Source organism: Antrostomus carolinensis, unplaced genomic scaffold, assembly GCF_000700745.2.
Source record: "Antrostomus carolinensis isolate BGI_N321 unplaced genomic scaffold, ASM70074v2 scaffold12394, whole genome shotgun sequence".
Lineage (NCBI taxonomy): Eukaryota > Metazoa > Chordata > Aves > Caprimulgiformes > Caprimulgidae > Antrostomus > Antrostomus carolinensis.
The window spans coordinates 10908-25792 of record NW_010311477.1 but is presented as its reverse complement, the minus strand read 5'-3'; the positions used below and the strand labels follow the sequence as shown (position 1 = coordinate 25792).

The window sequence follows — 14885 nt, the reverse complement described above, 5'->3', positions numbered from 1 at the left end:
GTAAAATGTAAACATGTCTTCTCCACTTCATTTCAGAGTAAAACATGTTATCTTAAATTCTGTTTCATGCTTTTCACTTCTTTCCAGATTATAAAATATAGCTGAAAAGAGCTGTTTGCTGACATCTCAGTGCTCACTTTCCTAGCTGGTGTTTTCTAAACCTCAAGCTCCTTCTTGGACTTTGGCCCATGTCAGCTAAATTTCCTGGATTGCTATTGTTGGGTGTAAATCATCCATTGCAAAAGGAGATCTGTTGAAAAAGGGATTATGCAGCACTAGGAAAAAAATGCTTCTTCCCAAATACCCTGTGTTAGGCAGAAATTTGCAGTAAGGCTAGAGATAGAAATTAAGTGTTAATTTTCTGATTTTATGTGAGGCACAAAGCACCTGGTCATTTGCTAGCAAAATGTGACAAAATACAGTCACCTTTTCAGTCAACTACAGAAAAAGCTTTGGGAAGTCAATGAGTCTTTTGGAGGACTGGGATTCTGGGGCAATTGTCCCAGTTCAGGCCATGGTGGGAGATGAGGCTCCACTCAGAAGGGCAGACAGCATCCGATTCATGTGTGAGTGAGGGCAGTGCTCAGCTGTAGCAGAGGCCTTTCCCGCTTCCCTTCTTGCTGACAGCCCTGCCCTGAGACCAGGGCTGGCTCAGCCACAGAAAGTTTGCAAGAAACTTTGCTTTTTTTTTGACATCTCCAATATAGGCCAATACTGCTGAGAGCAGCTGCACAAATCACAGAATCACACAGAATGTCAGGGATTGGAAGGGCCCTCGAAAGATCATCCAGTCCAATCCCCCTGCCAGAGCAGGAACCTAAATGAGATCACACAGGAAGGCATCCAGGCAGGTCTTGAATGTCTCCAGAGAAGGAGACACCACAACGTCCCTGGGCAGCCTGTTCCGGTGCTCTGTCACCCTCACTGTAAAGAAGTTTCTTCTGAAGTTTAAGCAGAACCTCCTGTGTTCCAGCTCACACCCATTGCCCCTTGTCCTACCATTGGGCATCAATCCTGTCAAGAGGTGGCTCCATCTTTCCCATCAAGCAGAGCACTCTCTACTGGAGTTACATGATCCTTCTTCCTTTGATGGGTGAGTTGTCAGTGGTTGTGTATGAGGTGAAGCACTGCAGATGCTTTCCAAACCAAGATCTTGAAAAACAAGGTGGGGGGGTGGGGGGGTGGGGAAAGGCTGTAAATCATATGTAGTCATCTTGGGTTTTTGCTCCCTGGTTTTCCCTTGGTCCTGCTGCTAATTTTCTGCCTTTAAGCTTCCAGGTGAAGGCTCTGGGAGCTGGATTGAGTGGATGCATGTAGACTGGCTGACTCAAGACAAGAGTTTGTGTCCATGCTAGAAGCAAATTTGCGAACGCAGACAAGCCCAGACCCTGTCCTCTGCAAGGCACTGCCATCACCTATCCCGTGCATGCCCTGTGGTTTGGTAAACAATTACCTTATTGCACTGAGCTCATCCAGACAGTCTGCAGATAACCTGCTTATAAGGCAGCCATATGTATGGGGCATGGGCAGATAATGAAAGTGATGACCTGGCCGCTCATACAGGTGTCTACTAAAAGCAGCGTGGACACAGTCATTGTGTGACATATTTTTGGAGACTGAGATCAGAGGAATCCAATGCTAAGACAGCAGCTTTGCAAAGACACTGCTGGATCATAAAAGTATTGTAACAATTAGCAGGTATTAGCCTGGGCTTCTAAACAAAGAGGTGTATTAAAGCCTATAAGTTGTGTGCAGAAATGCCCTCCGTCTGAAGGGGAATGTGAAACCAAAGCAGGACAGAGTTGTCTGTGGTGGTGTTGCTTGGAACTGGGAGCTGGAAGCCTCAGTCCTGCTCTTGGGTCCCACCTCACTGTGTGGAATACTTGGGAGAAAGCAACAGCTTTTCTATTCCTCTGCCCCACCCACCACAGAGCACCCTGAGACCTCCTGTGGCTCTAAAATCGCTCTTTAAAACCCATAAATTGGATTGGTGCTGTTTAAAATATGATGGTGTCTGAAAGGCTGAACACCACAATTTGTTTTCATAGACTATTAGATAGCTTCAGTCACTGTGCATAGCGTCGAGGTCAACAAATGTGAAATGAGGATATACTGCATCATCTGTTGCACACTAGATTTGCCCTGTGCTGCCTGTTTGCAAATCCATTCAGATGCCTGTGAGGATTTTCTGCTAATAAATCAACATAGTCTACTAGAATGTTTAAGGGAAATCCCTTTAATTATTGCCTGTGGGTCATCAACTTTAGCAAGAGTGACTGCCCAAGCATGAGTAAGGTGAGCAGCCTTGATGTGGAGGTGGCACCTGAGGAAGATAAGAGTTTCTGTTCTGTGTATTTAGTGGAAAGGACAGGACTGCCACAGTGACATGTTGAGGGTGAGCTTAGGGTGAACATCATTGCCTTTGCTCTGAATTGGTAAATGAATTGCATTCAACACTTATTCATCACTCCAGCAGAAGCAGCTAACACAGCAGCATGTAGTGCCCGTGAGGAAATAGTGAGGTAGTTTGGGTATCACAAGCACCTAAACAACTGCACTGATAGAATATAGCACACCACGTGGCCTAAAAACCACTGCTAAGCAGCATGGTGCATTGCATTCCAGGGAATTCCTGTGCCTAGGATGACAGCAAGCTTTTAAATAGCCACAGGCCCTGTATGCCTTTTCCTGACTCGGTGACGAGTTGTCACACCGGGTCGGGCAGGCACGGCTACATCTAGCAGGTAACAGATGGAGCCTGCTGCTCCAGCCTGTTGTCGCACCGGGATTTCCTGCAGCCTGAAAGCATCTGAGCTGGACACCAGCTTGGGGCACTCAGTGCTGCTCTTGTAATACACCTTCCTTTCAGCTAGAGCACCAAACTCTGAAAGAGAGACCCATCTCTTGGCAATAGGCTATAATGTTTCCTGGATTTGATGCTATTGTGAGGGGTATGTGAAATTATGCTCCCACATACATTTTCACTTGTACAAAAACAGAAAATGGGAAATGTGTTCTGAATCACTACCAAGGAAATAACAAAGAATTAACGTTAACAGCAAAGTGTATTTTGCATGTCATTAGACCTAACTGATATAATGAAGCTGGTTTTATTCCATAGATGTCAGCTTTGGCCTGTAATAGGATGAATAGATCTCCTGTTAATGAAGTACTACAAGGTACTGCTGTGGTAAGTGTGCACATCTTACCAGAGCCCAGAGCAATGAATGTAGCATGGTAATTACAGCTTTGGGACAGGTAAAGTTTTGAGGAATACGCAGTATGCAAGCTACAGTTACATAGCATGGCTCAATGGGGCTGGAGAGACTGTTCAATTCTAGTCAAAATCAGTCCACATGTTCACAGTGGCTACCACATCTGCTCTCATTTACACCAGTGGAAACCCCAAAGTTAACATCAGTGGCCTTAAGATTTATTCTGAATTTATACCTTTGGGAACATAGTCCATTGTTTTTGCAAATAAATGTAGATATCATTACCTAAATATATGTAGGAACCACTGATGGATTGTGATCTCTTTCTTTTGGACAGGTGCAGACATAATTCTGCAGTAGAAAAAGCAGTTAGCATCTGCACTGAGCAGCCAAAAATCTATTTTCAAAACATCTCTTTGGAGTGACTAGGTAGAAATCAGTGGGCCTGGTCCAGTCCTGTGATGACAGCAGCCCACATATATCCATGAGGAAGACCCAACTCTCATTCCCAGTTTTGATCAAAAGGAAGGGCCTCTTCCCCAGGCACATAAAACCAGACCTGTGTTGCTATAGCTAGGTGTTTAATGGGAGCCTTTTTTCCTTTGTAAACTTTGCATGAACCATTAAAGTAACAAGTGCCTACATCAAGGGAAATGTGCTGCCCCTTGGGCCTCTGCAACAGGTGAGAAAGAAAACAGCACATGCTTCTGTGCAACAGAAAATCTTTATTGGAATTACATCCAAAGGATCAAGACTTCCATGCCTGTCCTCCCCCAAACCTACGCTGTATGTACACTGATGGGACATGACGAGGAACAGCTCTGGCTCAGCAAGCCAAGGCAGGCAGCCCTGAGCCCTTCACATTACACCCCATCTGCCTTCTTGTCCCAACAGTGGGTGTTAGGCCATCATAGACCTGCTCATAGGAGGCAAAGGGAAACCCAGACACCACCATGAACAACATCTGCAGATGCGGGCAGAAGCTCAAGCTCAGGGGAACTGGCTTAGTGTTTGGTGCCTTGGGAGACCTGGTGAGAAGGGGAAGAGTGTACAGTGGCAGCAGAACAAATGGCACATACAGGACAGCAAGGGAAGTTGGGAAGCATCTTCCAAGTAGAAGATCATGGTAGGTTAAACCTGGAAGGAACTGGAGAGTGATAGTGGGCTACCAGCTCCTGACATGGTTCCTGTTAGACCTGGCTGTGGTGCAGTCATGGAGGATGGCACCCAAGTTAGCAGCACGATGCGAGAACAGAACAAATTCTTAACACATTAATACCCAGCAAGGCAGTTTGGGGAAGGGCTCAACTTCATCCTCCAGTCCTGGCAAGCCTTCAGATGCAGTATTTCCAAAAGCAGGCTGGGAAGGAATACAAGAGGAGGATGTTAGGATCCAAGGGATTTTTTCCAACTTCCCACTCTAGCCCCCCTCTGGGTTTCAGAGGCCCCATGTCTTGAGAGAGCTGAGGTGTGAAGCCAGCATTTTTGTTTCTGGACACATCTCAATAACCAGCTTTGACTTCATATAAAACTTTTAGAAGATGTTTCTTTTAGCTGCTTGAAGTGTAAAGAAAACATCTAAAAGTTGTTTCCATGTTGCTTTTTTTATGGGTTTGGTTTTTACTTTTGCTCTACTCAGTAATATCAGGAATCAGCTTTTTCTTTCCTGTCTAGTGTCCAGCAGCTTTGCTGCCTCAGAGATGGCCCAAGGTTTATCATCAGTGGCTGGCTGGAAGAGCAGGATACTGGCTTGGACAGACCTGATCTGGTCCCTAATACTGTTTTTTAAAACCCAGGCACTCTACCACTCTGCTACCAAATGATCTCCAAACAACATTGATCTCTGTGGCATCTTCTGAGAAGAATAGATTAGGGAAGGGTGCACAATTTGGTGTTGGAAAAAATAGCTGTATCACCAGCATGCCCTGTTCTTTGAACCCTGTATGGGTCTCCTATTGTCAAGTCTGTGGTGGGGAGGTGGGGGCAGGGTTCTACATGATTTTTGAAAGCAGAATCTTGGGAGAAAGCTTCTACTGAATCAGCAGCACTCATGCTGAGACAATCTCCTTCCTAAACTGAAAGGACTTTAGATGAAGGCAAAGTTTCTCTGCTTCGATTTCTGGTAGAATCTGACTTAAACCTGGCAAGAGGAAGTAGTTTTTTCTACATTTGAACCTTCCAGACTGGTGAGGGCATGAATTAGATTAAACAAATTAATGACAGCCTCTAGGGTTGCTTAGAAATTGCAGATTGTCTGTCACCCAAACACATAAGCAAGCCTTGCACAAAGGGATTTTCTCTTGGCTGTCTGGCAGGTTGTCAGCTTGCACATGCACAGAGCATGTGGGGTAAGGGCAGAATTATCTCTTTTGCTTTTAGGCCAGATCTGTTATCAGTGACTTCTGTTTTACAGCTGTCACTGCTTTGTGGTGGAATCCACTGAAAGCCAGCATGGACAGCATTGTCCATGTGCTTGTCAGGGGCAGCCTTGAAGGAGCACTGGTGCAATATGCTCCTGAGTCACTGGACAAAGCTTGTGGACCAACTGGGGGACCTACCAGATCTCAGTTCCCTGCATTCTTGGTTGATTTCCACATCCTTTTTAGCTGCTTTTCAGCAGCACAAACAAGTGCTCCTTTTTTCTCTGTAGAGAGGCAGTGACCTTGGCAGAGGGGAATGCATGCAGTCCACATGCCTCATTATGCCTTCAGCACTAGCTTTGTGCCCAGAGCAAAGCAACGGGTGCACTGTGGGGACGTGTTCACACAGAACTCACCTCCTCCAGGACAGGCACTTATTGCTCATATAACCCCATGTTCCTCTGTGAAAAGAGGGATGAAACCCTGACTGCCTCCAGTGAGGTCCCGGGTGTGCAGACCCAGGGTATCTGCCCCAACAGCAGACAGGGCTGGATAAACAGTCCTTCTCACCAGCTGCTAAACCAGTCAGCCATTAACAAAAGAGGGCCGGGAGTGCTAGAAAAGCTGCCAACCTGTTTTTCAGCATATCTGAGGTATGTTTACTGTCGCTGACTTTGTTGCAGAAAGGAAGCCCTGAAAATGAGGGTTGGACAGGATGGCTTCAGGGCTCTCACCCAAACCTACCGCGTTTTTTGGGCTGGGATGCTGAGAGACTTTCCAAGGCATAGGCCACCTCTGACCCTTCCTCAGTTGAGAGCTGATCCTTCAACTTCTCCAGCTGTTCAAAAACAAACACAGCAGTAAACCAATGCCCCATCATGAGGAGCTCTGCAGCGTGCTGGCAGAAGGTTCAGAGGCAGGAGATACAGGCACTGGCATCATTAATGGCATCACTAGGGAGGACAAAGTCTTCTCTGGAGCAGGACTGTTCCAGTAGGATCTGTCTTTGGAGCACTCACACCTCCTCATGTTCACCTCCATTAAGCTGCTTGTTTGGTGGCAGCAGGGTAGGCACTCTCTGCTCTTCCCCCACACCCCAGGGTGCAAATCCCCATGGAGAGGAGAAGGATATTGCACCACTAAAAGCCATATCAGTGCTGGGGCAGGTGGTCTCCATTGCTTCTCTGTAGCCCTGGGCTGTCCCTCCCCTCCCTTCCCCCCATCTCTTTCTAACTTCCTTTGGTTATAATGTGGAAAGTCCACGGTATTCTCCATCTGGAGGTACAGGAACATCTATGGCCATGATCTAGACTTCTGCTCTGGCTGTGTTGCTCCCAGGAAGCTAGAGCTTACTGTCCCTCAGCACTGGAGTGAGGGGTTCGGGTAGGAGCTGGCAGCCTCCCGTCTTGCATGTCACACTGTGATTTTTCCGTTTGAAGTGAAAAGTGCCAAGTGGAACCCAGCAGGATCAAGGATCCATGCCAACAGCTGGACCTGACCTGAGAAAGGGTAAGAAGGGCTTCCACTGCTTGCGGGGTTTGGGGCACAGTCAAGCTTGCTGCACACCTTTCCCTCTTCCTGGAAATTCAGTGTAGGATGGGGCTTCCTGTGTGTGTGTGTGTGCACCCTGCACAGCACAGCAGGGCTCTGACCTGGGCAGGGCCTCCCTTACTGGTAAAGAGCCCAAACAAAAATCAATCTGGATTAGGTGTGCAGGGCTATCCCTCTCACTTCAACCTGTTATTGGATGCAGCCAGCTGATGCAATGCCTGGGAAACCAGCATGACCTCCTCTTCTCCCTCCCTTCCATGGAGATTTCCTTTGGTGTCTATTTTTTTCCTGGCTTGTCCTTTGCTGGCCTTTCACTGATGGCAGAGGCAAGAGCTGTCTCAGCCTTTATTGCACTAGTCTATAGCCTTGCTCTCTTTTCATCTTTTCCAGTTTGTGCAGCTATTTAGCCCAGGTTCTGCTTTTCCCTTTGCATGAGACATGCTTACATTATAGCAGCAGAATATTGTGTAGCAGGATGCAAAGACAGAAGAATAGCACATAAAGAAATACAGTATGCACAGTTGTATAGCTATTCATGCAACACTACGCATAGATGTGTCTATGCATTTGCTCCTCTCACCTGTTCAAGTTCTTCAAATTTCTTTGCCAGCTCCCAGTCTGCAAGAAGGGAGAGTAACATCAGCATCTGCATTGCTTTCCAAAGCTCAAATCCCAAACAGTTTATTCATTTAACCTCTTCAAGGGTTGACAATAAAAGACCTAGTTATCATTTAATTCCTGTTAGTGATCTCCAAATCTATGGTAGCAGAAACAGTGACAGAAAAATATGCTTTCTCTGCTGAATTCTGTGGGACTTCACCCTAATTCTCCATTAAGAGGAAAGACTTTTTATCGTTCACCAGGCTCTAGGGGTGTTGACACAACAGGGTCACATCCTGTGTGATACCAGCTCAGGTGAACATCTTTGCTGCTTTTAATTTTTATGCTGATGACAGCAAATCTCTAATGCTGGCTTTTCTGTCTCTGTCCTTTTATAGGAACTCCCATTGCTTCCTTTAAGACTTCTTTATCCTCACATCACCCAGGCAGGTAGAAGTCAGAAGACATAGATTTAGCCTAGCATGGCATGTTGCTTGTAAGTCAGCAAACATCAGGGTTGGCAAAGGGGAGGAACAGGGTCAGTACCATAGCAGTGAGTGAAGGGGTTTCACTCTTCTAAATGTTAGGGGAGCACAGGGGTCTGGGAACCAGCTTTGTAGATCAGATTTAGAGATCTCAAGGCTGTACTAGTGATCTCAGTACTGTACTAGACTGTCAAAAAACTATGCAGATGGATGAATGAGCTGCCCTGAGATATCCCATCCAGGACAAGAGGAGAGTTAGATGCCTGTGAACGGGATCTAAAACCTCCAGCAGGATTGGGCAGGGCCTGAACTAGCAATAGGTTACGCTGCAGGAAGACATGTGGGATTTCAATCTCACTCCTCTTGAGGACTGAGGTACCTTATTCCAGACTCAAATTTATGTAAAAAAACCAGTTGTTTTGGGTTCTTTTGTTTAATATGATAGCTGAAACAATGGAAATCATATGGACAAAATGAGCTCAGTCAAAGCTGAGTGACCAGACTACAGTCCAGTCCCAGCAGTCCTCCTGGGAGGGGAACGCAAAGCAATCAGCTGGTTTTTAACTGCCACTTTGGGAAAAAAAATGCACTAAAATAAGCAGAAGAGCCAAGAAAGAGCTAAAGAATGTCTCTGCTGGGGCCCACAAGAAAGCCAAAAACCAGCCCTGGAGCTGCCTCCTTTGTCTGCTCCTAACCTGGCAGCAGGCATTGGTCTGCATCTCCAAGGGGATTTAGGACATAATTCCCCCTGATTTCAGATAAGACTTCAGCACACAGACACATTGCCAGACTTGGGCTTTTTTTTTTTTTTTTCACATTTGAAACTGAGCAGGAGAGTGCCAAGAAGGAGCTGACTGCCTTCTCAGTTTCTCCTTCAAGAAGGAAACAATTCAGTTGAAAAATTCTGAATATTTTCTGACAGATATTCATCCAACAGAAAAAAGCAGCAGTTCCTAAACAAACTCATTACATCAGGGCTTGGTTGGAGAGACAGAGTGGGAATGGGCATGGGTTGGGAGTCAGGAGGTGGAGGCTTCGTTCCTGGCACTGCCAGCAATGACATCAGGCAGATTCCTCTTAAGCATGTCTTGACATATCTGTAAGGTAGAAGCAGCCAAGCCTGCATATCTACAAGGCAAAAGTGTTACTTATGAGATTATTATTATTATTACTATTACTATTATTTACAATTTTACCTCTTTCAGAGTTTCAAATGCCTATTTTGGCTCAACTTTCTGCAAACTGTAAGCTTAGACAATGACTGCTATGAATAGAAAATGAACAGTGGTTGAAATTTGGAACAGATTATCTCAGGCAGGGGGAAGGAAGTTAATTTATGGATGAAGCCTTGAGATACCGCCTGCTGTAAATCCTCTGTCTGTGCTCTGCTCAGAGATTCATTATATTCAATTGTCTGGCATAAAATGCAGCCTTTCCTCTAGGAGTAATAAGTGCAATAATCCATAAACCAATCATAAAAAATGTTATTTCTTGAATGCATCCCCTTTGCAAGACGAATGCCTTTGTTAGTATAAGGACTTGATTTATTTGTGTTTATTTATTTGTCCCAGTATTGTTTAACCACTGCATCACTGCATTAACAAGGGGCTTGGGAAGAGCACTGAGTGATTTTGATGAATGGATTTTCATAACAAAATTTTTGCTGGGCCCTGTTCTCAGCTGTTTTCACAAGGAAGGGCAGCTTCCTGCTCTGAGACCACCACATATGGCCCAACCCCTCCCCTGGCTGCGGTGGCCGTGGGAATAGCTGACCCCTGTAATCCATATGACACTTGTAATCGCTGTGCATAGTGTCATGGAAAGCCCGTTTCTCTTCAGCTGGTCTGAGTTTAGAGGCTGTTACAACATGTGGGTGGTTTTAAATTTGTTGTCTGTTCACAGAGGACAGACAGGAAAAGCCTCCACGTGGCCTGTCTTTGGCCTCTCTGTTGTGTGGGAAAAGCCCATTGTCTCAACTTCTTCCAGCTGTAGCAGGGGCTCAGGCTCAGACAGGAGCTCCTGCTGCCATTGTCCCAGCCTAAACCTGACCCCAAGGGTTCTCAGTTTTATGCTCTCTGCAAAACCTTCCTGCTGCCCTGTGTGCTCACGCTGCTGGGTTTAGCATGCCAGCAAGACATTGAGCTGTATCTCAGAGGCACATGGGGCTGTGTGGGGTGTGGGTGGAGAGGTGACTCCCAAGGCTGCCCATGCCCCAGGCGTAGCACATAACATCTCAGGGATAGCAGGGGCACAGGGACTCATCACCATCTCTTCTTGTTTTTAGTTATGTACACACATATGGTCCCCTGGCAGCTCAGTGTTGAATGTCTGAGGATCTAGGGTGTATGTTTTTGGGCAGCTTTACATCGCATTGTTAAAGCAGGTCCAGGAGCCCCATGGTGGAGAACACCTGACATTAATCGCATGTACTGGGTGCTTCCACTTTCTTAGCAGATGGTATTTCTGAGGAACCTGAGGACCAGATTTCTTACATTCATGCAAACAGAGATGCAAGAAGCTGACATCTCCCATCCCCTTCGCTTACCAATATTTTCTGGTCTCCGCCATGCGAGTTTCTTGTTAAGAAGCAGAGTCAGCAGTGCGTCCTCATGATTTGTGTCTTCTCTCTCTGGAAGCACTCGGTTCTCTGCAGCACATAAAACACACATTTCTTGATCTCTAATAACAAAAAGGATGGACCCTCCAGCCATCAACTTTAAAACAAATATTAAGAGGGTTAAGAAGCAGGAGGAAAATGTGTCCTGTCAGCACTTTGCCAGAGTGGAAGGAACTCAGGGGAAGAGGGAAGATGTGTGAGCACAGAAAAAAATGTCCAGGCAGTGAGGGTACAGGATGTGTGAGCTCTCCCTGCCAGCTCCAGGCTGCTGGCCAGTCTCACTGCAGCCTCAGCAGCATGGCTGGCTGCAGAGAGCCGGAGACACCACCTTGATTTGGACAGTCTCAGCCTCTTCAGCAAGGTGATACCTTTGCAAAGTCAGACAGCAACCCACAAGATCCTCTCTTCTCAAAACTGCAGGTGCTCCCCTCCTCACCCTATCCACCTTCCCAGGGCTGATAGAGGTGGGAACTCACTCCTCATGAGGGCTGAGGTGTGGGCACCACATCCAAAAAGCCCTGCAGCCCTGAAGTCTATTCTTGCACTCACACAGCCTTGAGGCTGCTCTCTCTGATTGCCGGTGGTATTAAGGAATTCTTCCTGAACAGAGCCAAAGCCTCTTTATTGCCAAGGAAGCCTCTTACAGTAGCTGTAGGCCACGCAGAATTTTTCTATTTTCCAGTAAAAACCACCCCAAGCTGCTGTCCTAAAGTAATTTAGGCCCCTTTAGGGAGCTTTCTCAGTGGTTTTGCTTTAGTGGTTGTGGCTATGCCCTCAAATGAATGGTTGTGAAGGTCAGGGGTTCAGCAGAACCCAACAGACACAGGGGATAGGACTAATTGAGCTCTGAAGGCTCTGAGACCCTCCCAGCTCTGTTGAACAGATTTCCAGGATCATCTGAAACTTGAATGATGCATTTATTTTTGCAAATGACAGAATGCGAGCCAGACTTTACAGGGAGAATGGCCATTCCCCAAAATCTTTGGTCTGGACACCACTGCCCCAAACCCAGACCCTACAAAGCCCTAGAAGATGCCTACAGAATCCATGGAAAATATTAAAAAAATGACACAGAAAGGCTTATTTTCTCTTCTTCTAGGATCATTAGGACTTCCACTCACTCCCTTCAAGGAGGTGAGAAAGGAGAAAATGGTCTCGTATATCCATCAGCCCGACATAGCTGTGATGGGATGAATGCAATAATTTTTAATATATGAGACAAAACACTATACCAGATGAGTCCCAGGGATGCTCAAGAGTATGTGGGAATCAGCTCCACTAGTTAAAGTTGCATAAATCTGCAGAAGCAGAGGGGCCCTGGCCAAAGTGACTCTCCAAGTATTTGGCCAGACTCAACCCTGCCTCATGCTGCGGCTGAAGCCGCTGGTCCTGGTTGTGATCTCTAGAAATAAACCCGAGGGAGTTAGAGAGCTACACGCTGTGTAAAACTTGCAGTTAGCGTGGAGTGCTGTAAGCCTCGTTCCTAAGTCTTGAAAGACAGTTATGATTTTAAAATAGCTACTTTTAGTCATTTGGGGGATTTGCTACAGAAAAAAAAATATCTATAAACACTCTAGTAAAAACTAAACAGAAGCAGTACTTAAATAGAGTGGCCTCAGGAATGTTTTGGTTGTTATTACAAAAATAAATAGGTGATATAAGAGGAAAAATAATTCGAAAAGCAATGTTATTTTCAAGCCTATATTTAGCCGCTCTCTTTTTTTTTTTCTACTGCCAAGTCTCTTTAAGAAAGAAGATTAATGATTGACATTTCTCTGCAGAATAAGTTCAAGCTAAGATTAATTTAAATTATGGGAGAAGAACATATAAAAATAAGTTTTGCGAATAAAAAAAAGTTCAGCAGCACCCTACTATTGACATTTATGAGCTGTCAAGTCTCATATGGTGCATACTCAAATTGCTACTCTCTGATATTTTAATGTTTTTCCTTGGAAATTTTCTTTTGGGAGAGAAAGAGCTATACTTACCAGATTTCACCAGCTCTGATATTCTTACTGATTAGCAGAATGTGCCATATGACCAGCTGCAGACCAGAAGGACAGCTTTAGCTCATGCTAATATGAACAAGTCCCTGGGTAGCACCATGTTAATTAATTGTTTAATATAGCTCAAGGTGCATTTTTTTTTTTCTTTCATGGATAAGCAAGTGTTGTATGGCCATGACAAGCAGCAAAGCAAAGGAAAAAGATAACCACCTACCTGTGTCGTCTGGTCTGTATTCCAGCTTACCTTGTAGTAAAAAAGGCTCTCCATGTGCAGGTGGGATGTACACAGTCATGGCCAAGATGGTTAGCACTCCAAGGGACAGCTGGACAGACCACATCTTCTCCATGTTCCCACCACCCAAAAGCATTCTTCCTTCAGGCACAGTGGAGGACTTCAATGCAACCCAGTGCCAGATGAGCTCACTTTTAAGAGGCAGTGGATGTGCTGTGATTGCAAATGGCCTTTGGAGGAGGGGAGAAAAATATTTCTTGAGATATAATTCAACCTGTCAATATGATTCACTCCTTTGGGAGTGGACAGAACAACCCAGTAACAGACGTCAGATGGAACCTGTTCAATATATCTCATATCAGACTGATTTAATGAATTCTGATGTTCCCATAGGCATGCACCATCCATGCACATCAATATACATTCCATACATACATATATAAAATATATTTTTTTGAGGCTGCTGCTTTAATGGAGATCAGACATGAGGACTCCCAGATGAGCAAGGAAGATTTGTCTAACGTACAAGTTGCCGTATGTCACCAGTTTGGACAGAATCAGGTTAATGGGGTTTTGTAATTTATCATCTCACTCCATAGTGCCTATATTAATTAATGTGAGATATAATGAGTGCTGAAGTGGTGGGAAACAGAGGGGGAGAGCTCTTTTCATTTAACTGATTGGAGTATGTTGAGTGTGTCTTGCTCACCGTGACTTATGGCTTTGTCAACGGGAAAGGCATCACACCCTATTTTGGGATTGTGTCTGCCTGGAGGAGTGCAGATTTGGCAGCAGATATGGAATACATCAAGGATGGGCAACTGTCTTCAGTTTTTTTCTGGGGGAAAAAAAGAAGTGGAAGGTCAGATGCTGGTTCTGGCTGCACAGCCATATTTTATTAGTTTAGAGAAAAGTATTGAGTCATGTTGCACAAATTCCATGTCTTCTCAGGCCACGACTACATCTTGGTTTGGCTTCTATTTGTTGCCTGTCCACCACTATTGATCAGGGACCTGCTACTAGCTTTCTGTTACAACCTTACCAAGAAAAATATTGTAATAGTAACAGCGTTAAACTTTGTTCTTCACTGCAGAACTGAATCATCTGTACTACACTTTGGCCAGGCTCTGACTTGTACATACACTCCTAATGACTCACCTCGTGTGCTTTTTTGACACCACATCATGCCAGATTACCCAACATAGCTTCATCTGGTGGTACCTGCAGTTCATCTTAACTAAAAGGCAGTATCATTTCCATGTTTGGGCTTTTGGCTTCTGGTTCCCTGTTCTCCCCACAACTCACTGTGCACCTTGGGTAGCTATAGGATGACTAGCCTTTTCCTATCCCTTTAATATTTACTTTTTACTAAAAAATGGAGGAGAAAGGATCAGATTTTTTTCAAGAAGTGCCTATGAAAATGAATGTGATGCTTCTATTAAGGAATACTTCTTTACTAAGGAAATACTAAAAAAAAAATCCCTTCAGATATAATATGTACACATAAACCAAACTTGTATTTTCTCTCAGTCTTCTAAGCCAGTGATCAACCAGCTGAAGTAGTCTCCTTTCCTTCTTCACAAAATTCTATTTGGACTGAAGGACACCTGTGTCCTACTGGGAACACTTTTCCAGTCAGCTCTGTCTCCCTAAGCTGCCCATTTCAAAGTGGTCACTAGTGAGCAGCCCCCATGTAGTGAAGGCCAAAGCTTGGTAAGCACGACTTTGCACAGGAGTCCATGATGGACAATGGTAGCTCTAACTCAAAACCATATTCTTAAGGGAAGGTCAGGTCCATTTTCACTTGGTATTACATGGC

At 45.1% G+C, this 14885-nt stretch overlaps 1 protein-coding gene across 1 annotated transcript; it reads right to left on the bottom strand.

The window, feature by feature from the left end:
• Positions 1–4121: 4121 nt before the first annotated feature.
• Positions 4122–13274, bottom strand: UTS2B (urotensin 2B). Its single transcript, XM_010166752.1, has 5 exons — positions 13079–13274; positions 10757–10858; positions 7707–7744; positions 6320–6413; positions 4122–4575 (listed from the first exon to the last, which is right to left on the bottom strand). Exons 1-5 carry the CDS (start codon positions 13200–13202, stop codon positions 4550–4552), a joined length of 384 nt encoding a protein of 127 aa, XP_010165054.1. The 5' UTR covers positions 13203–13274; the 3' UTR covers positions 4122–4549.
• Positions 13275–14885: the final 1611 nt, after the last annotated feature.